Source organism: Meleagris gallopavo, chromosome 3 (assembly GCF_000146605.3).
Source record: "Meleagris gallopavo isolate NT-WF06-2002-E0010 breed Aviagen turkey brand Nicholas breeding stock chromosome 3, Turkey_5.1, whole genome shotgun sequence".
Lineage (NCBI taxonomy): Eukaryota > Metazoa > Chordata > Aves > Galliformes > Phasianidae > Meleagris > Meleagris gallopavo.
In genome coordinates, this window is record NC_015013.2 from 52941609 (window position 1) to 52964412 (window position 22804).

Consider the following 22804-nt stretch of genomic DNA (forward strand, 5'->3'; position numbering starts at 1 on the left):
AAAAATAAAAAAATCAGTGTTTCGTGAGCATTATCTGTCCTTTAATCTGTCTTACCAAACCCACATGCATTATAAGGAAGAGCTCTTCCACAAGCATAGCCTACACTGCTTTTTCTTTTTCCCCACTCTGATTTGAAATCCTAGAGAACCATCTTTATATCAACAGTTTAAAACACAAAACCAGGTCTCTTTCTTTCTTTTTGTAGCAAATGAAGACAAAAGAGATTACCATTTAAATTATAACACAAGTTTTCCTCTCCCTAATTATCCTGTTTCTTAACTCATTACATGTAAGCTCAGATACATCTCAGATTCTACTTGCCAGTTTCTTTAGGTTACAGAAAGTTTGGGTCAAAAAGGACTTCAGGATATTTCTAAGTCCAGCCTTCTGCTTAAAGGAGGGTCAGCTGTGTAATCAGAACATCTACTGTGATATTGAATCCACTCTTGCTTTTTCCACTTTTCTGTCTCTATTTGCTATCTATAATACCCTACTGTAGGTAGTCCTACTCCTGCTAGTACTTACAGCAATAATAAAAGTTTTAGAAGAACTTTCCTCCACTACCATCATTATTTTGAACATAAATGTGTGAGAAACATCCTTTCCTTCCCTTCCCTTTCAAAATGAAAGGAAGCTATCCGTTCTGAGCTCATCACACAGAATGTAAGAATGACTATTACGATCCTCCAGGATCACATCAACCCTTTCCCTCCAGTATTCAGCAGACATATTAGCAGAAAAGAGAATTTCTCCTCTGACACTTTGAGAACATACATCCATTAGTGGCAGTCACAGGAGGAATTCTCTATCCAGAATCACTGTTAAAAAGGGTGTAGTATTCAAAAAACAAAAAAGAGTGTCAAACTGCTGACCGTGGTACCCGCCGTTTTCCTTCCTTATTCAGAGCAGGTGCTTTATGCTTGATTATGCGCTTCAGGTGATTAATAGCATCACAACATTGTTGGGTGGTACCTGTTAGAAGGAGAGAATATGCATATATGCATCTATAAATAAATGTGTTAAATTAATGGAGGTATTATTACCACAGAAATAGTGCAAGAGGCTGACACATACAGGATGTCAGTTACGTACACCATTCTCTGCTACAGTAATTTTTTCCAAGGTTGAAGGACAAGACCACAAAATAGCAGAGTGGCCTCTGCTATAAAAACATATATTCTTCTTTTTGCTCTTACACTTAAACAGTGAATTGTTTCCACAAAATATTTATTTGGGGTGAGATTTCTATTTCTGTGATATCCTCACCTGTTTCTCTGAAAGAAATAAAGCTATGTAACATGAAATTTTGGCTTTCTGTTGTAATTATTATTAATTGATGAAAGCCAGAGCATGAGAAAAAAGAAAAGTGGGTTTACTGGACACTGAAGAATCAGACGTATTGTGGAGGAGGTGATAGAATCTTCATGCATATGTGAATAATCACATAGCAACCAAGAATGACAAAATAATAAAAAATATTCCATAGAATATAGAGAAATTGCCACTTTTTGAGAATTGTGTTTGTCTTAAAAGAACAGACTTCAAAATTCTTATCAAGCTACACTTTCACATCATGCAACTACAAAATAAGGTCTCGCATCATAAATACTATCAGTATTATTACTGTTACTATAAAGGTGAATATCATAGCAAATGTGGAAAACCTTCTTTTAATTAAGCATTAAAAAAAAATCTTCTACATTTACGTGTTGCAAGGAGTTGACATAAACAGTTCTTAACCAGATAACAAATTAGCTCTCTACCGTAAGAAATTGTTGCAAAGTACGCACACTCCCTTCTCCCACAGTTATAGATTCATGGTTTTCTTTATTTTTTTTCTTTTTCTTTTTTTAAATAAAAATTAAACAGGAACACTTTTGTTAGTTGTAGCTAATTATAGCTTACCTAATGATTTCTCATCTGTGTGGGTTAAAGCCAGACTTTCCAGAAATACCACCAATGCTTCAAATACAAACTGTTCCACCAGAGAATTCTCTTCCCTTTAAAATCAGAAATAAATGATAGGAAACTTGAGTAGAAGCACTGATTATGAAATTATAATTAAAAACAAGTTAAAATGCTGCAGAAATAAACTGCACAAGACACCTACATAAAAAGATACACCAAAACCATCTAAAAGAGTAGCAGTGAAGACTTACTGAGTGCTTTTAAAGGCAAATAACTCACCATAAATCTGTAATAAAAATTTATAATTAAATCAATGAATAATCTCAACAACACTGTTTTTCAGCTGTTGTATATATGAATAGAATGAGTGTTAATGGATAACTGTTTGGATCTTACACTGAATTCTTTTCACCTCCTTGACCTTTTAGTTCAAGTTGGTTACAGATCCAAGCTCTGTTTACTCACCTAAATTCTCTGTAGATGCTGTTAAAAGCAAGTGCTGCACCTAGTCTCTTGAAAGCACTGGGATGAAGAGCAAGACTATATAATCTTTTAAAAAGAGACTTGGTGTTTGCTGGGCTTTTCTCCTGCTGTCTCGGTGTTGTCTGCTTAATAGACCACTTCAAAAATTCTCGTACACACTGACCGCAGAAATCTCTCAGAGTGCTGTCAACTGGATCCACTATGCCACTCTGAAATTAAGCAAGATAATTTCATTACAAGAATGAAAAAAAAAAAAACAACCCAACATTTTTTAGTGCAGTGTTAGAGCAGCTTGCAGAATTTTTCTTTAAGTAGTTTAAAAATGTGCTTAATTTCCCAGAAATAAAGCTTCAGAACTCATATGGTCCAGGGGAAGGACAGCATTTCCAGCCCTCACAGCACTGGATTCAGCCTCAAAGATTTGGGCTTCTCTTCCCATCTCAGTCAGAGCTTCTAAATTGGTTAGGTAGCTGAGACATTCCATTTTCTGATAAACCTGTTTTTTCTGCATGAGAGACACTCTGCTAACATTGACTTTCCTTTACAAAAAGTACCTTGAAACCTTCAGACCTTCAGGTCAGTGCAAAAAAATATATATATAAGTTTAAAGCTTTTTCACCTAGCAAAATCAAAGAAGCATAAAGAAAAATTAAACACACATCACAAGCAACTTTACTTCAGGCTTGGGGATAAACAGTATTCTAGTAGTTCCCTGTATACACTGATTATGAAAAGAGCATTTCATTACTCCTACAAAGACTATGAAGACACCAGCTGCATTCTGACAGTATCAAAGAAACAGAAAAATTCAAAGTCACAGTTAAGAATCACAAAATGGTCATAAAATTGATAAATTGTTAACCTTTATTCTGAAAAATAAGACATTGTATCAGTGTATGTGCTCCTGCTTCTTTCAGTAGTACAGTTAAAAACAAAGTCACATGGCACAGAAAAAAAGAAATAGGAAGATTTATGACCTACCAAGATGGCTTCCAGAAACGTCACTGTATCTTGACTCTCAAATTTCTTGTTGTTTGTAAACCAGTGAATGAGCTGCATGACTAAAGGCTCATACAACTGTCTCGTAACCTGAAAATACAAAAAGCCAACTGCATTTCTAGAATTAACATGTTTCTCCGTTATTCTGCTGTTCAAAATGTGTAAGAACAAGAAACAATACTTTTTGAAAAAGGGTCTGTAAAATGAATAATCTGCTTCATGTAACTTTTCCACATTAAGGATTAAAAAAAAACAACCAATAAATCTGGTTCACTGTTTTCTATTCAACTAGTCTCAAAAGGTCTCCAATCTTACTTTCAATAAGAAACTTTGAGGCAGGTAAGGAATATTACTAACCACTGTGTGATATACTGATATACAGCCAGAGAAACAGGAAAGCTTGATTTTAAGCTGTATTTTGATCTCGTAAAAAAATCTCTCAATCCTAACCCTTTAAATTATTTTAATTTGATAGATTTCAATAGTTCTACCTTGTAAGTTAACCTGATTAAATAATGTCATACCACAACATGCAGAACCATTCAGTAGATTTACATATGCATGGATATATGGATATATGTAATACAACACATATGACTGTGCATTGGTTTGTATTTTGTACCAACAGATATTATTTATTCCAATTTACATTCAGCCATATGACAGCAGAAAGGGTTTCACCTAAATGGGTAACATAGTATCCCATACACTGTAATAAAACTCTGGTATAAAAATCAAATCCAAATGCCAAGGTCCCAGGCAGCAGTCTGAAGAGGCACATCACCTATAAATTCAGTAAAGCTGAACCTACGTGCCATACAGACTTCTCTTTTGGTTTAGGTAAGGAGGATAAATATTAAGTTGAGATATTTGAATTAAATATTTCTTCCTCAGCTATCAATAATGCAATCTCCTAGATGCCATTTTTGAAGATGCAGCTTTGTGCTCATTCAACAGCGAATGAATTAATTCCTCCCCAGATTAACTTATTACAGAAAAATCCAAAAACCAAATACAGTGATTTTACAGAAAAGAACAGTTAATAATTCCAAACTCTTGGAATTAATCTTGAAATTTCATTCCTAAGACATTCCTATATACGTACACTGCTATCACACAGTATTTGAAGTATTTGAAAAGGCTCCTATCCCCCTCTACAGAAACCCTGGAAAACTATCCCTAAAGTGGAATTTCAGCTTAAAAATATGCATTACAATTGAATAAAAAAGGCCATGTGTTAGGATTACTCTGAGAATAACTTGTAAACAAATTTATAAATTAATTTCTATGCACAGAGGTATTTAAGCAAGCTAAAATGCTTAAGAGTGATTATTTTTACCTGGTCTACATCACAGGCAAGACGAAGTAGTACTGGAAATATTCGTTTGTATAACTGATACATGGGTGGTGAACCCTGTTGTCTTTCTGGCATCTGAGATGCTTTCCCCAGCATATATGCAACAATGCTATGTAGCAGTTCACATGCTGCAACCTGAAATTGAAAAATGCCTTTGGTTATGCATCCTTTATTTCCACAGGGAAGACAAAATTGTGGGCAGGAGGAAAAGAGTCAAAAGAAAGGATGTACTTAAGAAATTACTTCTATCTGTGCAAAAATCACTTTCAGGAAGAGATTGTGTCTATGCAAATGATCTGCACATGCTCTACCTGACCTCACTCCTGATATTTTAGAGTCTCTGTGACATGCAGTCACTTTTCAAACAAGAAAACGCATCTCTAGAGAAGTCACCCTCATTGTGTGTTTGGGGCTATCAATATCTCAACCCAGCAGAGAAGCAAGGTATATACTTCTGTGCTCTGCTGGACCGCGCCCACAAACTCACAAGGAAGGCATGGGAAGGACATTAAGCAACAACAAAGATCAGTTATTTTAAAACATTCATTTTTATCCTAAGGCTAACTAAAAAGGCGCAGTGCTGTCTGACAGAGCTTATAGCAACGTTTGTTCTTTAGGTTTCAAAGAATCAGAATAATAGTATCATGAACCAGCACAGAAGAAGCACATTTGTACTTCTGAATCGATTAAAACAGGCCTTCCTTAACAAGGAAGGCACTACTTGTCATGGTTTTATGTTTTTTTTTGTTTTTGGTTCTCAGTATTCCGCATCAACAGGGATTCCTTGCTCCCCAATTTTTGGTGGAGAATGCGGGCATTGTGGGGTGGGGAGGGGAGGGCAGGGGCCTACTGCCCCCTGTCAGGGGCGTAAATTGATCTAGTTAACTCTGTGACACTACTTTATGCAGTACTTCTCAGCTACTAGCATAAACAAAGACACACGTGGACATCAATACCTTTGTTTGCCTGTCACTTGCAGAAAGAGCCAGGTCAGTCACACGAGGCAGAAACACATCCAAGTAGATGACAGGCTTCATGTCTGCAAATGGCACAGCAAAGCTCAGGTGGTTCTCGGTGTCCCAGGACACACATTTCTTCATCATCTCTTCTGCAGAGGTGGCTAAAGCATTTGGAAAATATCAGAACAAAAAATAAGCGTTGTGTAATACAGATCAGATAAGCAGATCCAACATAAAGACCCCTTCAGCTGCACGGAACACCTGTGGCTTTGTTCTCCAAGGTACTTCAGGGAAAACTGCCATACTTCCTTCAGCCCCTATATTATCATTAAGGTTGGAAAAGACCTCTAATTTCCCCTAGGTCCAACCATCAGCCTATTCCCATCACGACCACTAACCACAGCCCTCAGTGCCACATCCACACGACACCTCCAGGAATTGTGACTCTACCACCTCCCTGGGCAGCCTGCTCTAATTCGCCACCACTATTGCTGAGAAGAAATTTTTCCTAATATCCAATCTGAGCCTCCCCAGCACAACTTAAAGGCCATGACTTTTCATCCTGTCATTTTGCAGAAATAAAGTAGTTTTTAAAAGCAGAAAAGACAAATTTAAACATTAAAAGCTCTAACATGTGGATCTGCTAAAAGCATGGTGCACCTTAAACTGACAAATCAAGAAGTAAACTTAGAGTTTTATGCAGCTCAGAGGTCACAAAAGTGAAATAAGCAAGAATCGTAATAAGGAGATGGGAACAAGTGGTTGAGGAATTGTAAACCATGAGAGATTTCAAAAAAGTTTTGCAGCTAAAGGGTGAAGGGGAGCTATGAGTAAATGAAACCATATGCTCATACGTGGGTGATTTTTCTCCCTTTAACGTGAGATTTCCACACATTTTTTTGCATTCTTTAAGTTAGTTAATACTCTGTTCTCTTTAACTTCAAAACTCAGTAAAAGCAGTTTTGTCAAAATAAATAGTTTTCCTTGAAAAGCTCGTGCATTCTCAAAGTGGTGTTCAGATGTCACTAAACTTTCAAGAGACAGAGCAGAGGCATATAAATATTTTTAGATTACCCACCTGTAATTAAGTTGTGGTTGATCTGCCCTCCTAAAGACCCAAGAAGGCGAGCCACTCTAGTCCTTACTCCTTCTAAGGAGGGACTGTCATCCTGAATAATTCAGAAGATTGATATTAATGAAGGAAGAATTATGTCTATGTACAGATAAGTTGGTTGACACAGTGAATAAAGGATTAATAGCACTTATTAGCGTATGGATAAAGAAGGAACAGTAAAGAAAAGAGAAGGAGCAGCATCAAACAAAAGAGCAGCATTAGTTTCAATAAGCAGAAGGAAACACTGGAAAACACCTTCAAGGCATTCCGTGGTCTTTCAGTTACCACTTCTAAAGTAATGGTTAAAATTTTATCAGCACAGGTAAAGTGATAAGAAATCTGAAGTTAAAATTACACTTTTCACTTACTTTAACACAAGAACCTAAAATTTATGTTTTTAACAGCCTGTGTGGGATATAAAATTTATTTTGTTTAAAGACCACTAAGTTGGAAAGAGTTATATAATACATGTAGAAGTAATTATTTGTTTCATACCTAAAAAAGTATTTATTCCAAGTAAGTCTTATTTATATATGCCAGAAGCAAACTACACTTATTTGGAGCTACTTGAGAAGACACTGGTCAAAATGACTGGTATGTTTGACTTCTAAAACTGAACCTGTCCACAAGGTAATAACAACAGAAAGTTACACATTCAAATAGCAAGTATGCAGAAATAGCATTTTGTGTGTGCAAACTAGTATCTGATGTTTATGGAGTTAAACTGTCAAGTCAGAATCACTACCAGACTAATGTATAATGAAACCAAACAGATTTCTGGAAGTTCCCCTTCCCTGCATCTCTCTCTTTCTCACCCTAGAATGAGGCATCTTTCTAACTGTGCTGATGTGATGGCACTGAGCCACACTGTTAAATGGGTTTCACCAAACTGACTGATTTAAGGTAAAAAATAACTCCACGAAAAAGAGAAGCATACGAGAGAGGATGAGATGCACTGCAAAGTGATTAATTCACTTTCAACTCTAAAAAGCATCAATGCTCTTACCAATGAAGAAGTTTTTGCTTTTCTTAAACGCTGTATCACAATTTTGTTAAATCCTTTCTGGGCTGCTCGGGAAAGCTTCCTTACTTCCCAGTTATTTTGGGGTTCAACTGATTAAAAAAAGCAGCACATAAATATTATCTTAGTATACCTGCACCTCATACATGTACTCATGGTTTCTTAAAACAAATGACCAGAAGAAACAACAGCAACAAAACCACCGAAATCTTAGTTCAAAAATAATGGTGAACTTCTAGGGGTAAAAGAAATGATACTTTTCCAACTACAAGAACTACAATATAGACAAAAAAAGTATGTCACATTCAAGTCTCTAGGCATAACTATGAAAAATTAATTGCCCATACATACCTGCAGTTGCAGAGTTTTTCAAATAACCATCAAGAAGAGGTAGCACATCCTTGTAATAAGGTTGCATGATATGCCTGGGGATGTGAGCTGACCAATCTTCCAAAGCATCCAGTCCCAGATCAGCCATTGGTGTACAGCTAAGGCCCAGCTTAAATGCATTCTGTGTGTCAAATGTAAAACCATCAGTTCTCCTTTTTAATGACTATTATAATTTAAAGGAAGATATCATATTTGCAAGCTCTGAGCATACAAAACATCTTCCTTCCTAGTAACTTCGGCTCAATTTCTCACTCAAAATCAGCACAGGAGATATCTGTTTTATTGTAATGCAGGCACTAACAGAGTCAGTCAAGTACAAAGGCATACTCAGACAATTTACTTCTTTATCCAGAAAACCAATCCATTTCTACTCTGTCATGCTGGAGATAATGCTAAGTTTGATGGTTACTAACTTTGCTCCAAAAATTTGGTACAGGTTTTAGAAGGAAAAAAAAAAAGCTAACTATACATCGCTTTGACCTACCTGCAGTGCAGGAATATATGCTTTGATATCAAGCATGATGATGTCATGGGGTAAAGAGAGTAAAAAATTTAGACAGGATGCCAACAACTCATCTTTATACTGTTTCATTTTTGCTGTAACCTAAAATTGAGAAAAATATACCAAGAACAGTCATAAACTTTACGAGATCTTGATATTACCTATATTAGTATCCGTGTAAAATACACAACTCAAAAACAATACTGGAATGTAATTCACCTGCAGATGTTTATCATGAAGTATTTAATGCACAATTATCTTGATCCACAAATGAGAAATAACTCAGTGACTAATACACTGTTACTGATACTGAGAACAAACACAGAAAGAATAAGATTTTAAAGCCCTCCTATACTGTAAAATTCAAACAGCTGGAGTACTCCTATTATATATTGTAAGATTTTTAAGAAGATACAAGACCAATTTTGACTGAGTAATTTATGCTTATTTTCAGACCAAGTAAGCTAGCCAGCAAAATAATCTACCTCTTTTCCAAACTTCGCAAACAGGGCAAAGCAAGAATTCTTTTCAGGGTCTTCAGTAGCTTTTCTGAGACTCCTTGGACTGACACCCTACCAACAGAATCCACAAATCAACATTACAATCTGTAGTAACATAGCAGAAATATAAAGTACAACTTGAACTCACAACAAATCTGTAACTGAAGAAGTCTTTATCACTGAAAACTTAAAATGTAGATTTATTCTCTCAAAGCTTAGTAGTACCACAAACACTTAATTTTCTACTTCCCTTTTCCTTTAGTAAGTCATAAAAGAAAATCCCCAAGTGCGAATGTGCAGGTGGCAAGAAAGCAGCTCACGACAGCATCTACAATACCAACATATTTATTGGGAACCAATTTTGTTTCACTTGGCACTACTACCAGCAGCAGCAAGAACAGTTCTGGGTTCTGTGGGGAGCTACACAATATGGGATGAAATACTGTCACTGTACAATAGCTGTCATATAAGAAATAGCACATCCACTTTCTGTGGAAATCAATGAGCAAGATACTACATGTACACTTAAGAAGTTGAATAATTAACCCAAACATGTCTCTTCTGTTATGACTAGACTGTTCCCAATAACCAAACTATCTTCTGTCTGCATGGCAAGCGTGCTTCCTCCATTGCTCTGCTCACCCTGACTCAGGATTTTGAAACAAGCATTACATATGGATTTTGTTTCTTCAGAAACAGAGCTTCTAGTCTAGTTGTTGGCTTTCTATGCACTTTTACCTGCAGAGAAAAGAATGGCAAAAACATCGAAAGCCAGTGGGTAACAGTTATAATAAATTTTTGGCATTGCACATACATGCATAAAAGGCTTATATGAAGAACTGTCCCACCAATAACAAAACACTCTACACCTCCAATGGGAAAAGAGATCTCACCTCAAAGTATTTTATTTTCTTGGCAATCTTCATTGTAACAGAAAGCAGATTGTAGAATCCACTGATAACAGGTAGTCTCGTTGAATGTACAATAAGCTCGTAACCGAAGGAATACACCCAAGGCTGAAAGTATTCAACATGTTTATCTGGAAGTATGTCTCTAAAACAGACACACAGAAATCATACAAATCGTATGGAAAAAAAAAGGGGGGAGGGGAGACGGGGAGAAAAAGTGTTTTATTCAAAAAAATTTTTCTCTTCCCAAACTTTCAGGTTAGTACCAGGAAGACAAGAACTGTAGCAAAAATGCACCTCCAAAGACAGCAAGGTACTAATTTCATGCCACTGTCCAAAGTAACCATAAGAAGATTTTTATTTTGCTTCATAGTGCAAAGCAAATTCTTCTCCTTACACCACACTATTAAATTTGTACAAACACAAAAATACCACATTTCATTACCAAAATAGACTGCAGTATTGCTATAGAAAATCAGCTGAACCTTCACTGACAAGCAACACTATACCTTTCACTTAGTGCATGATACTACCTGAAGACAACCATTCTGGTCTCTGAAGTAATTACTGTATATATGGCCAGTGTAATACGTGAAGTTACAACATGTACTGAAAGATAATTACAACTAAATAATCAAATGTTTCCTGTTCTCCAGATGAGTTAGCATGTTTTTACCCATGTCTCAGATGTCTGAAACACAGTTTCCCAGCTAATCACAACTCTGAAATATTGATTATGGTGGTAGGTCAGAAATATACTCTTAAATAAAACTCCCTCTAAATTTCTTCCAATCATTTTGTAACTTTTTAACTACACAAAGATATATTAGTACCTGCAGAATTCTACCAAGTTTATAAAGGCAATAAAGTCTGTGGGTTTCTTTGGCTGAAGGTTTGAAGCAGGGTCAGAAGTAGGCCCAATAAAAGCATTGTCGGTTTCACTTTCATCCTAAAATGAAATATTGAAACAAGAACACTGGATCTCAAACAACACAGAAATCATTTACACCATTTTTCAAGATAAATAGTATGACTCTTCTGCTTTTTGTAGTTGTTACAATCTAGTCTGACACAAACAACTGACAATTGGCATATCAAATAATAAAAAAAGTAAGAAATAGTTGCTAATAAGGAAAAAGTGAGTACAAAACCAAAATCCACTAGATGCCAGGATAAAGTCTATAACAATGAATCCTATCAGCTACTTCTGAATCTTATGTTTCCATCTCATAATACTGCAGTGCAATGTCAAAAAGTATGAAGCAAACTTTTAACAAATATGACTATTACTTCAAAGACATTATAAGGAGCTATATAATCACGATGAAAACAAAACAAGGAATGTGATCTTACTATAGCAGAAACTAATAGGCATGTCACTGGGTCTCACCTGCTCGTGGACATTCAGTTTCTGAACAGTCAGATCCAACTTCTCAATAATCTTCAAAATAGATTTTATGAGTTCATCATATAGCAACCGATTCAGAGACTGCAGTGGTGAATTTCCAGTAAGAAAGTTTTCTTCTTCAAAAATGGATTCCTTTGTAAGAGGAAGAAGGTTTGTGTTTCAAAACAGCAATAAGAATTAATTCTTGAATTTACAAATCAAGGCTTGAATGATTTAGACAATCTGGCTTCACAGGTTTCTTATGCTGTAATTCATCCCTATTTAATTAATTTATCAGTGACAAAATTCAACAAAATAAAGAAGTTATCCTGCAGCAGGACGTTCAGAAAAAGTCTGAGGTTAGAAAAGCAACAATAAGTCTCAGGGTTAGTTTTCATCTTGGATTACCATGTTAACTACATCTTTACCTTCATCGTGTCACAACTCAGTAAGCTTCTGAAAAGATACAGATAGTCCTTATAGGTTGGTACTTTCCATTTTGCTGTCTCAACCTCTCCAGCTTCTGGGAAGTCTTCTGATCCAGAAGTTTCTTTTCTGAAAACATCCTGAAAGGACACAGTACTTTCCAGAAACACTGTATAACATACAGCATCCTGATTCAAGCTAAAACAGCATGTAAATTTACTTGTCTATTAAAAACCTGAAACGTTTGGCTTGCTTATTTAACCAATCTGAAAAGAACAGAAAAGCATCATCTTCTTTTAAAAATTCTAAGTCCTTCCAGTGATCAGTTATATGAGAGATTCCTGCTGCACAGGATTTAAGAGCTTTACCATCCTCTTGACAGAAACACTGAGAAAAACTTTCCAAATTTCACTAGCCTGGAAGAAATTTGGGTCACAAACTCCTTAGATGACCTATGCAAAGAACTCCAGAGAACAAATGTACATTCCCTGCTATAATACGGATTACAAGAGAAACATTGTTACTATGTTGATGTAGGGACCGGAAACAAAAGGGATGAAACTCAAGACTGACGGTACTATTTCTGGTTTTAGACCTGTCTCTGTTTACTGGACTATATGTCCAAGAATTGGGTTGTATATTCTAAAAATTTCGATGAAAAATATTTAAAAAGATATTTTACCTTTGAAAACGTCATTGGCTTGGAGAATACTCTGATTAATCCCTGATGCACTGCAACAAAATAAAATAAAATCAGCTGCACAGCACATTCCAAATCACAAACAAGGAAAACAATGAAAAAGCCATGATAACAGAAAAGCCACTGCAAAATAACTGAAAAACTAAAAAATCACCTTAACAAAATGTTAGCATGCTGAAAGCTACAAAATTGCCAGCTACGAATACCATCACAATTAGAATCTTAGTAACTGCATACTTGGAATTTTCATATTTTATTGCAAACAACTTTGAGAGCTTAAAATGCACGCATTTCTAATATAGGTGATGTTGTCCCTACCCTCTGTGATATTTTGTAAGTGTAACAGAATACTGAACAGATTTTTGTACATTTTTTGTGAAAGCTTTCCTATCTTTCAGATAATATATTCTCCTGCCTTTGATCACCAGCACACTGTCAGCTAAAAGCAATCTTAAAAGTACTTCTTAAGTGATTCAGCGATGGATTTGAACTCCCCAAATTCTTCCCCTTCCCCCCCCCAAAAAAATAGGAACACAATAAAAATCCTATTTTTTCATTATTAATGGATGGAAAAATGTTTCCTTTCTGACCCCAAATGGCTCTTCTGTAAAACTGTTTGAAATAGTTTATCATTAAGGGGAAAAATAAATAAATAAATAAAAACCAAGTTATTATCACAGACTCACCAACAGTGCCAATAAAACTCCAGAGAACAGGACCTTTTATTGAGAGGGCTAGAAACACCTTTATTATTGATCTGCAACAGACTAACTGCATTTTTTCACTGTATTGTGGAAAGCTATTGATTTGTAGCACAACTAGATGCTCAAGAACCGGAGTGTATACTTCTGGAATCTGGAAGAAAAAAGCAAAAAAAACATATGAATACAACAAAACAGTGTTACAAGAGTTTACACTGTGGCCTATTCTGAGAGACAGGAGAAAATTTAGCAGGCAAATTTATCTTAGACACTGAGAAAAACAGAAAATTTCCTGGAGCACATGATATAATCTGGTTCCTGAGCAGTTTAGAACTCCAATGGAGTACATCGTAATCTTAGTAGGGAAGTACCATTTACTTAAACATTTACTTAAGAAAAACACAGCAGCACAATCTGTTCATCCTTAGTCTGAAAACAAAATCAAAATAATCTCCACCTTAGCCTCCCTTCCCAGCTTCAGAGAGGATATTGAAAACCCTCATTAGAACTCAGACAATACACAGCAACAGAGGAAAATCAAAGTATCAGCCTCGGAGAATATACTAAGTATAAGGATCAAAAGATTTCAGTACATTCTAAAAAATTAAATTAAGAAACAGTATATTTCATGCATTTTCTCTATTCAAATGAAATCTAGTATTCTGATATTCTCCCACCCTCTAGGAGCTAAAACCATAATATTTCAAATAATGAAATACCTTCCATCATAGGTATTACAAGTTCACTGTTACTACCTTCTCATACATTGCAGGTTGCATTAAAAACTTTTTGACTGGAACTTTAAATACTCCACTTACCGCGTCTAAATGGAATATCACGCTTGCAATGGACTGAAGGAAACTTGGAAGCTGATACAGATGGTCATCCATTGTCTCTGCCTCTGTGAGGTACATTTGCTTACAGCGCTGAAGGAGCTCAACGTACATGGCATCAACATCTGCAGGATGTATAGCTTTGCAAGGCTTACAGAAAGAAAACAAAACACCATTTAGCAACTTCACACAAGCAAGCAAACATGCTGTAGCACTAAAAAGAAGACAAGTCTCCACCGCAACAATCATAACAATAATCATTTTGAATTCCCCATGAAATCAGTATTTCTGAGTAGGCTTTGGAATTCAGCTTTAAACCTATCAAATAGGGCATTACAGATGCTAATACTGAGCTTAACATTTGAGCTAGCTGCATTAAAGAAATGTGGCGTACCTTAATGGCATTCCAATTATCACTCACAGGCTACAACAACATTTAACCCAGCAGCCTGAATTCTCAAATTCTGTTATGCCAGGATCTACATAAAGAGGATAAAAGACTATTTCTACACTTACCAACAAGCAGAGGCATCCCAGACAATACTAGGGGATACATAATAATGCTCACTGCAACTTATGTATCATTCTATAGGTATCTGTATTTAGCATAAGCTAGGTCTAAAAATAATCTTAAGGAAAAAAGAACAAAGAAGCAGGACACAGGCAAAACCAGTCACAGGAAACTGACAGTAGAAGAAGAATAGACTGATTTAGGCAACAATGGAAAAGAAAATTTAGGCTAAAGGTTGAATCTGATCTGCTTAAGAAGAGAGTAACAAAGATCATCCATTGATTACTTGTAGAACTGTTTTTCTGTAATGTTAAGAAGTAATCAGTAAGCTCACAATTATCTTAGTATTTAGACTGTGAAATAGTCTACCTTGAATTTGAACCCATCACTCAATATGTGTTCTTTCCGCAATTACTCATTGCAGTGGCAGCAAGACTTGCTTCTTCACCTAGCATCTGAGACTTGACCAAGATTCAGTCTAAACAGGCCAACAGCTATTAGCATTTCTAACTAAAGATCTATGCACATTAAAGATTTATAGGTATTTCAGTATTAAGATTCATATTTCCTATTAAAGTTTTCAGAATTATACTATCTTTGTATTTAAATTATGTACTTCTAATTAACTTCTATTGCCTAACAGATATTTTTAATATGGTTCAGTCAACTCAGTAATTTTAAATACTTAATTTTTAACTCATTCCTTTCTAGCTCATATCCTAGAAGAGAAAGACTAAGTTGTAACAATGAACGCTCAGAATTCTACAAAATAAATGCACTCTGTTCAAATTGCAGCAAAATGAAAAGAACTCAGCTAGGAACCAGCTACTCTGCCACAATACTACTGATTCTTAGGAGCGCATCTTGAAATAATTTGCTCTCCACATAAATATATAGACATGATATACGAATCTTAGCTTTAAATCCATTCAGTACGCTGCTTTATCAGAACAAAATCCCTGCACATACCGCTGCAAATAGCCCATATCCACGAATAGCTATGGACAGCTCCTTGTTGCTCGAATCCATTCTTCTGATGATCCCATAGAACTGCTCCATGAAGAACTTCAATTTGCTCCTGTGTAGCTCTGCATCCTTTGCCACCATTAGAGACATCTGTAGAGCAGATATTAAAATGTCAGGATTTCCAGAAAATAACAGTAAATCCTAAAAGATACCTAGCTCATAATATGAAGTATTTCAATCAAAATAATTACTAGATTCAGTGAACTTGCAAGCAGCAAATATCCCCTCTCCTTCAAGAAATCTGACTTTGATTTACCCTCAGAGATCCCAGGAAAGTTACAATACCTGTTTGAGGAATGAATCTAGTGCATTATGACCAGCTTTTTTCAGCTCTTGATTTGTGTGGCCACACCATCTACACATTGTTTCAAAGAGCATGACATAGCTGTCCAAGAGCAGGGTACCAAACTGAGCAGCATGCCAGCTGAACAATTGTAAACCAGCTGCAATTTAAAAACAATTATCATTAAAAACTCAGTCTCATATTCCACTGTCTGATAACAGGCAAGACAATTCAAGTGCACATCAGGACTTTAGGTGGGTGTATTTACCACAACTCGAAGGCATAAAAGTGTATTTTTCTATCACTTACAGTACCAGTATCCAAACACTGAAAACTTAAGCACGAAAACAACCCTCTAAGATCCCCTTCTTTTAATAGAAAGCATAGCATTGTTCTCAGATTATCTTTATTAACAGTAAAAAAAGTAAGGGACTTTACTCATTGCAAATAATTGATCACACAGTTCACAACGATTTGGTCTGGTTTTGTGCTGAGGACATATTCTCAAATCTACTCCTCCAAACTATTCAGAATACAGGTAATTTCACAATCTCAAACTTAGGCATAAATTAAATTTTAAGATCTGTAAGAATGTAACTGTTTTACTTAGTCAGACTACCTTTAAAGAAGGGTTTACACTTCACAGTTGCCAAGGGCCAAGTGGTGAAATCTCACATTTTAGCACTTTCTGAATAAGCCATAGACATTTCACAGGTCAGTTTCTCACTCTCTTTACAGGCTTCGTTTGTTCCCAGCTTCCCTCTTTTTTCTTCCTAATTTGCTACATTGCTCTTCTTTCTACTTCTAGCCTTCTCATACCACAATTTTGTATTCACTGCAGAGGGGCAAATGGCATCAAGTATAATTTTGATCATAAGTCAATTATACTGTACCTAGTTTAACCACATACATATTTAATTCTTTAGATTCCAACCTAAAGTACACCAGTTTTGCTCCCTGATAAGGTTAGAAGACAAGATTGGAAAGACCTGGAGAGAGCCAATAGAGAACAAACATCTCCTGAAAGAATAATTAATTGCACGAGTGGTATAGCCCAAAGTGAACCAAAATAATTGAGTCTTACCTAGATGTACTGCATATCGCTTCTGATCAACCTTAATATGGAGATTAAAAAAAAAAAGATGTCATCCATATGCAATTATTCACCCAATGAATTTATTAGCTGAATAGTACAATAAACATATTGAAAGAACAATTAACATATGGCAGATCTACCTGTGGCCTGATAGCTTTCACTGCAAAATCAAAAATCTCCTTTGAAGTTTGAGCATCTGTGAAACAAACAAGTATTTTATTACTGACACACAAAAGGTTACGTGTAGACAAAGATACTTTTACCCACAGCTTGATACGAAGAAATAGGATTGGAAAACTTTAAGTATCTCAAGGAGCACGGATGTTTGTTTTTTTTTTTCTGAAATACTTACAGCTATGAAAAAAAATGTACATCTGCATTCAGTCTCTTCTAAAGGAAACATGTATCTGTATAAACGGCACTCCAGCTTCAGTGTACCTGTCCTGTCTATGCTGTTCACCTCTGGGTAGAAAGTAGCATTTTGAACCTTTACATACAGAAACACAGTAATCAAGCCATTCCAAACGCAGACAGACCACAAGGACCATGTAGCTGAATAGGCCTTGCTTTCACATTAGTCATCTAACACTGGGGAATTTTTGTTCTGAGCACACAACAAGAAACAGTGTTGTTTGCTGGCTGTAGAACAATTAGCTGTCTTTCACACAGAAAAACTACATACCTTCATCCATAGACTTGGTAAAGTTGTACATGAGTGCAGTCAGTCCCCTCAGGCATCCTGCTACAACAGGTAGCTTGGGGACCCTCGTAGCTGATGTCATCTAAATCAGTTGAGAATTGAAAAATATAAATAGGATGTAAGTTTATTTTGGCTTGAGGATATATCTTTCTCAGTTCCTAGAAGTGTAGTTAAAATAACACACTCCAACTGTCAGAACCCATAGCTACAAATGTATGATGAAAGAAACATTTGAAATTTCTGAGTAGTGGATAAGTTAGAAGGCTGTTTAACTACAAAAGAACAAGAAATCTTTTGACAAGTATAAAATACATTCCATCAAGGCCAACCATAGCAAAATTTAGATAGGACATACTAACTTCTTAAAAGTAAATAATAAAGCAAAGTGAAGTTGGCAGAAGTGTAGTATTTCCCAAAAGCGCAAGGATTCAGCAGCAGAGCCCAAATCAGAAGCTTTGACTGAGTGGCAATGTAACTTTGCTCTGGTACTACTGCAGTGACTACCACGTGTCATCTTTTCTTTATAGTAAATTTGATCATTTGCTGACTAATGGCCTTAAAATTTTTACTTTGAAAACTTTTCAGAACTGGAGAACTAAAACAGTCCCTAAGGAAGCACTTAGCTCATCCAGTTAGATCTCTGTAAGATGTAGAAGATACAATACTAATCCAACATACAGCACTACGTACACCAAATGAAAACAAACAAACAAACAACAACGAACAAACATAAAGCAATGAAAGAGCCCGAAAAAAAAGTTCCAGATATACCTGTGTTTTAAGCTCTCCCAAATACGCTCGGAATAGTTTTTCAGAGTTGTTAATCATGTCAGTAGGATGGACTTCTCCCAAAACTCCCAAAAGCTCATAGATCTTCTCCAGTACTAGAAAGTAATTTAATATTACTAAATATTACTTTGTCATTTCCGTTGCAATTACTTCATAACTTGCAACTACAAGAAAACCATTCCTGAGGATTTTATTTAATGATTAGCATGTGGGAAGGCTGGCTCTTCATAGCACACACAAATACATACCTATATATCTATACAATATGATGAGAGATGCATTATTATTTCACGTTAATAAATAAATATATTCTTTTTTTAAAAGGGCTTAGAAAAATGATTAACAAAGGCCGCATCTACAGAGAAAGCATTTAGCACCATTTCAAGGTTGCTGCTGGCCCAGGTTATGCCCTGTCTTCTAAGTACCACTGGGGTTAAGGCCAACAGCTAGCAGAAGTTACTGAGCTTGAGTTCAGTCTAACTGGGTTCGCACATGCACAGCAGGCTTTGTAAGGGATAGACCTGTCAAGGCAAAATCTTAACTGAAACTGAAAGGCCATCAGACTAGAGCTCCTATCAACACACTTAATACGGTAAAAAATATAAGTAAGCAAGGCAGGGACTGATGATCTCACATTAGAGTTGATCACTATCAAACTAAAACTGCACCTCTGTGGAACAACAATTATTAGGGTTGGAATAAGGTTATGACAAGCTTTAGCCAACAGCTGGTGATTACATGAACTTCCATAGGGACTAGCAGCCTGGAAGTTACTCTTCTTCGATAAGAGCTCAAGTGTACAGGGGTAGGTGTGCGCATCATTACGAAGTGGGTACAGTACTAGCCTGTAATGTTCAGCTACACTGGGTTAGCAATGAGCCTGGAAAAAAATCGAATAGCCTGGGCAAATAATCACAGAAGGGCTTAGGTTGGAAGGGACCCCCAAAGATCATCTAATTCCAACCCCCACCAACCTAAATAAGTTAGTTTACACCAAGAAAACTGGAATTACTACCAGGATTACCAGGATTTAAGCATTCAGAGACATGCATTCTTTTACATCACCAATGTAAAATGATGTATACATCACCACTGCTCAACTGAATTATCTACCTGTTCCCATCTATAGCTTACACATATATGCAGGTCTGCTAAGAACAGCAAACTGCATGACCACAATCAGAAGACCTGAACAAATTTTACTAGCTCTAAAATATGACAGCTACCATTTCCAAACACACTTGCCATGGGAACACAATTCCAATTTATGTGGGGAATAATCAAATAAAAACAAAATAAATAAAAGACACTAGGCGGGAGAACTAAAAAATACCTGTATCAGAAACTCTACTTCTTACAGCAAGCTCCCCATAGAATTTATTAAAGATTTCCCCAACTTTCATCTCTTCCATCAGACAGGAACGTCGTAAGCTTTGGAGCAACTGGAATAAATACGTAACAAATAAAAGTTAGGAAAATAACTAGGATTAGGATAGTGATATTATTTGGTCTAAATAAAAGCACACTTCATAAGCACAACTTCAACTTAAATAAATCATTCAGCAAAACAGGATTAAGGTAACTCATCCAGAAAAGAGTATTGACATGAAATTGATTTCTTAACAAGCTATCTTCCTATGAGTGCATAATAAATAAATCTTCATAATTAATATGCTGTAATATGTTATACTTAGTGTCATATATTACATACAGATCACATGAAAAGTACAGTGTACACACACAGACACACATATACACGTCAAACAAAAAGCCACCACACATATGCTTACGAGTGGCTGTAGCAGCTTTTACCAACCACATTTTTCTGCCTTCAGCTGCACAGCCAAACTAACCCGTAGAAGAACTGCCTCAGACAACTCAGAAGAGACCTTTGTTCCTCAGTAACACAGCAGGTGCAAAAGCATTCACAAAACAAAGGTCTAAGCGCATTCGCAGGAAATACATTACAAAATTGCTGTTGCACACGGCAGCAAGTGTTCTGAAAAAGTCCTTTTCTTCCACTTTTCATGCACACTGACACATGATATTGAGTAACACAATATTTTTAATTTGAAAATTTCTCCTTAAAGAACCATGATAAGCTGGAAAAGAGAAAATCCGTGACTGCCCCAAAGCAATTTGTCCTGCTATTAGATGAAGGAATTACATGTTTACATTTGAGCAACCTACTGTAGGAAAATCAAAGTCAATTTGTCATTAAGACATATATTTTATTAACATCTAATATTGGTCTATCAATATGCTTTTGCTGCTGTTGTGCACAGATCTTCTGCTTGACGTAACAGAACTGCATCAATACAACAGATTTTCTAATTTTTTCTAGGAAAAAAATAAATTATAAAATACATTTTACCTTAATCAGAAGTTCCAGAGCTGGAATTTTACATTTTGCTGCCCTCTCTTTTGTATAAACACTAATGCAAGTTTGCTAGATAGAAAAAAAGAAAGATGATAATACTCATATAAGCCCTGAAATAAACTAACAAAATATTTACCTACCTTTTTAAAGCGTCTGATCCTAACAAGTGCAAGTTTTTTTTTTAAGGAGTTAAAATAACAAAGATATGAATCTGAAAGCAATTCCATAGATGATATCTGATACAACAACAAACGCAGGTTCAAGCAAAGAAAGGGCATTCTATAGAACTAAAGGCACACACATCAAGCCTGCTGCCTCTAACCCCTCATTCCTCACAGCAAGCAGCTGCTAACTAGGTATCAGGAATCACACCATTACAGCCAAGCAGTTCTATGCAAAGCCACGGTGTGCAAGCTACTCCAGAATTAGAGATAGAATAGTTTCCACTAATTCCTGTGTACGTTGCGAGAATAGCAACATTTCAGGAGAAACTTTAGAACTAACCACCAGAACAGGAGCATTTAAAAAGTCATACACATATAAGCGTACACTTACATGTACTTATATGTACCCTCCCCTGTACTCAGCACTGGTGAGGCCGTACTTGGAGTACTGTGTTCAGTTTTAAGCCCCTCACTATAAGAAAGACATCGAGGCCTTGGAGCGGGTCCAGTCAAAGGCAATGGAACTGGTGAGGGGCCTGGAACATAAGTCTTATGGGGAGTGAATGAGGGAACTGGGATTGTTCAGTTTGGAGAAGGGGTGGCAAGATGGAAGTCGGTCTCTTCTCATATGTAATAGTGATGAGAAGCGATGGCCTCAAGTTGTACCGGGGAGGTTCAAGTTGGATATTAGGAACAATTCCTTCTCAGAAAGAGCAGTGAGGCAATGGCATAGGAGACCAATGGAGTCACCATCCCTGGAGGTGTTCAAGAAACATGGAGGTGTGGCACTGAGGGGCATGGTGGGGATGGCTGATGGTTGGACTAGATGGTCTTAGAGGTCCTCTGCAACTTTAACAATTCTATTGTCTGTATATATGTACACACACACACACACCCCTATATGTATGCCTATACATAAACTAAACCACACACTTACTTGGTATAAATTATAAATTATTAACCAGTATTTCCTAAAGAACTATTATTTTAAGTAATACAGAAAGTTTATAAAGAAACCATTCCACCCTGCACTGACCACACCATGCAGCACCTGGGTTTCTCTCAGCACCAGCAGAGCACTTTGCAGGTAGGACAGCCACTGTGAAGCCCACTAAGGAAACGGCATGGAGCTGTGTCAGGGGAGGGGCAGCTGGGGGTTAGGGAAAGGGTCTGCACCAGAGGGCGGTGGGCATGGCCCCAAGTACCAGAGTTGAAGGAGAGTTTGGACAATGCTCTCAGACACTGGGTTTGGATTTTGGGTGGTGCAGTGCAGAGTCAGGAGTTGGACCCAGTGATCGCTATGAGTTCATTCCAGCACAGAAGATTCTGTGGCTCTATGCCCAAACCTGGACACAGTCCAAGCACCTGGCGGAGGTTCCTGGACAGCAGGTGCTGCTCACCCACCTTAAGGCTGCAGGCGTAAGGATGAACTCTCTCTCCAATCTTTTCCAAAAAGACGCAGAGAAACTTCAACGCTTCTTCTCTGCATTCTCGAAACTGAAAGAGCAAAGGTTAAGAAGGTCTGACAGTGCCCGGCTTGGCCGTGCCCGGCAGAGCAGCTCGGTGCCGACCCACCTCCTCCACGCCGAGCGAGCGGCAGACGAACGCCAGCAGGCCGCGCTCCGGAGCGAACACCAGGGAGACGTGCAGCGCTGCGGGGGAACGG

The 22804-nt window shown here is 36.8% G+C and overlaps 1 protein-coding gene across 1 annotated transcript in view; it reads right to left on the reverse strand.

Moving 5' to 3' along the window:
• PRKDC (protein kinase, DNA-activated, catalytic subunit) overlaps positions 1 to 22804 on the reverse strand; it is a 57260-nt gene that overhangs the window by 34231 nt on the left and 225 nt on the right. Inside the window, 28 exon segments of the mRNA XM_010708905.3 lie at positions 874 to 973; positions 1907 to 2001; positions 2375 to 2601; positions 3374 to 3481; positions 4731 to 4883; positions 5705 to 5868; positions 6786 to 6876; positions 7828 to 7934; positions 8194 to 8353; positions 8717 to 8836; positions 9220 to 9306; positions 10128 to 10287; positions 10976 to 11091; positions 11533 to 11682; positions 11958 to 12095; positions 12638 to 12687; positions 13342 to 13510; positions 14175 to 14339; positions 15670 to 15816; positions 16012 to 16169; positions 17094 to 17124; positions 17246 to 17301; positions 17788 to 17887; positions 18577 to 18689; positions 19928 to 20036; positions 20969 to 21043; positions 22543 to 22635; positions 22714 to 22790. Of these exon segments, the coding sequence (XP_010707207.1) occupies positions 874 to 973; positions 1907 to 2001; positions 2375 to 2601; positions 3374 to 3481; positions 4731 to 4883; positions 5705 to 5868; positions 6786 to 6876; positions 7828 to 7934; positions 8194 to 8353; positions 8717 to 8836; positions 9220 to 9306; positions 10128 to 10287; positions 10976 to 11091; positions 11533 to 11682; positions 11958 to 12095; positions 12638 to 12687; positions 13342 to 13510; positions 14175 to 14339; positions 15670 to 15816; positions 16012 to 16169; positions 17094 to 17124; positions 17246 to 17301; positions 17788 to 17887; positions 18577 to 18689; positions 19928 to 20036; positions 20969 to 21043; positions 22543 to 22635; positions 22714 to 22790 (3319 nt within the window).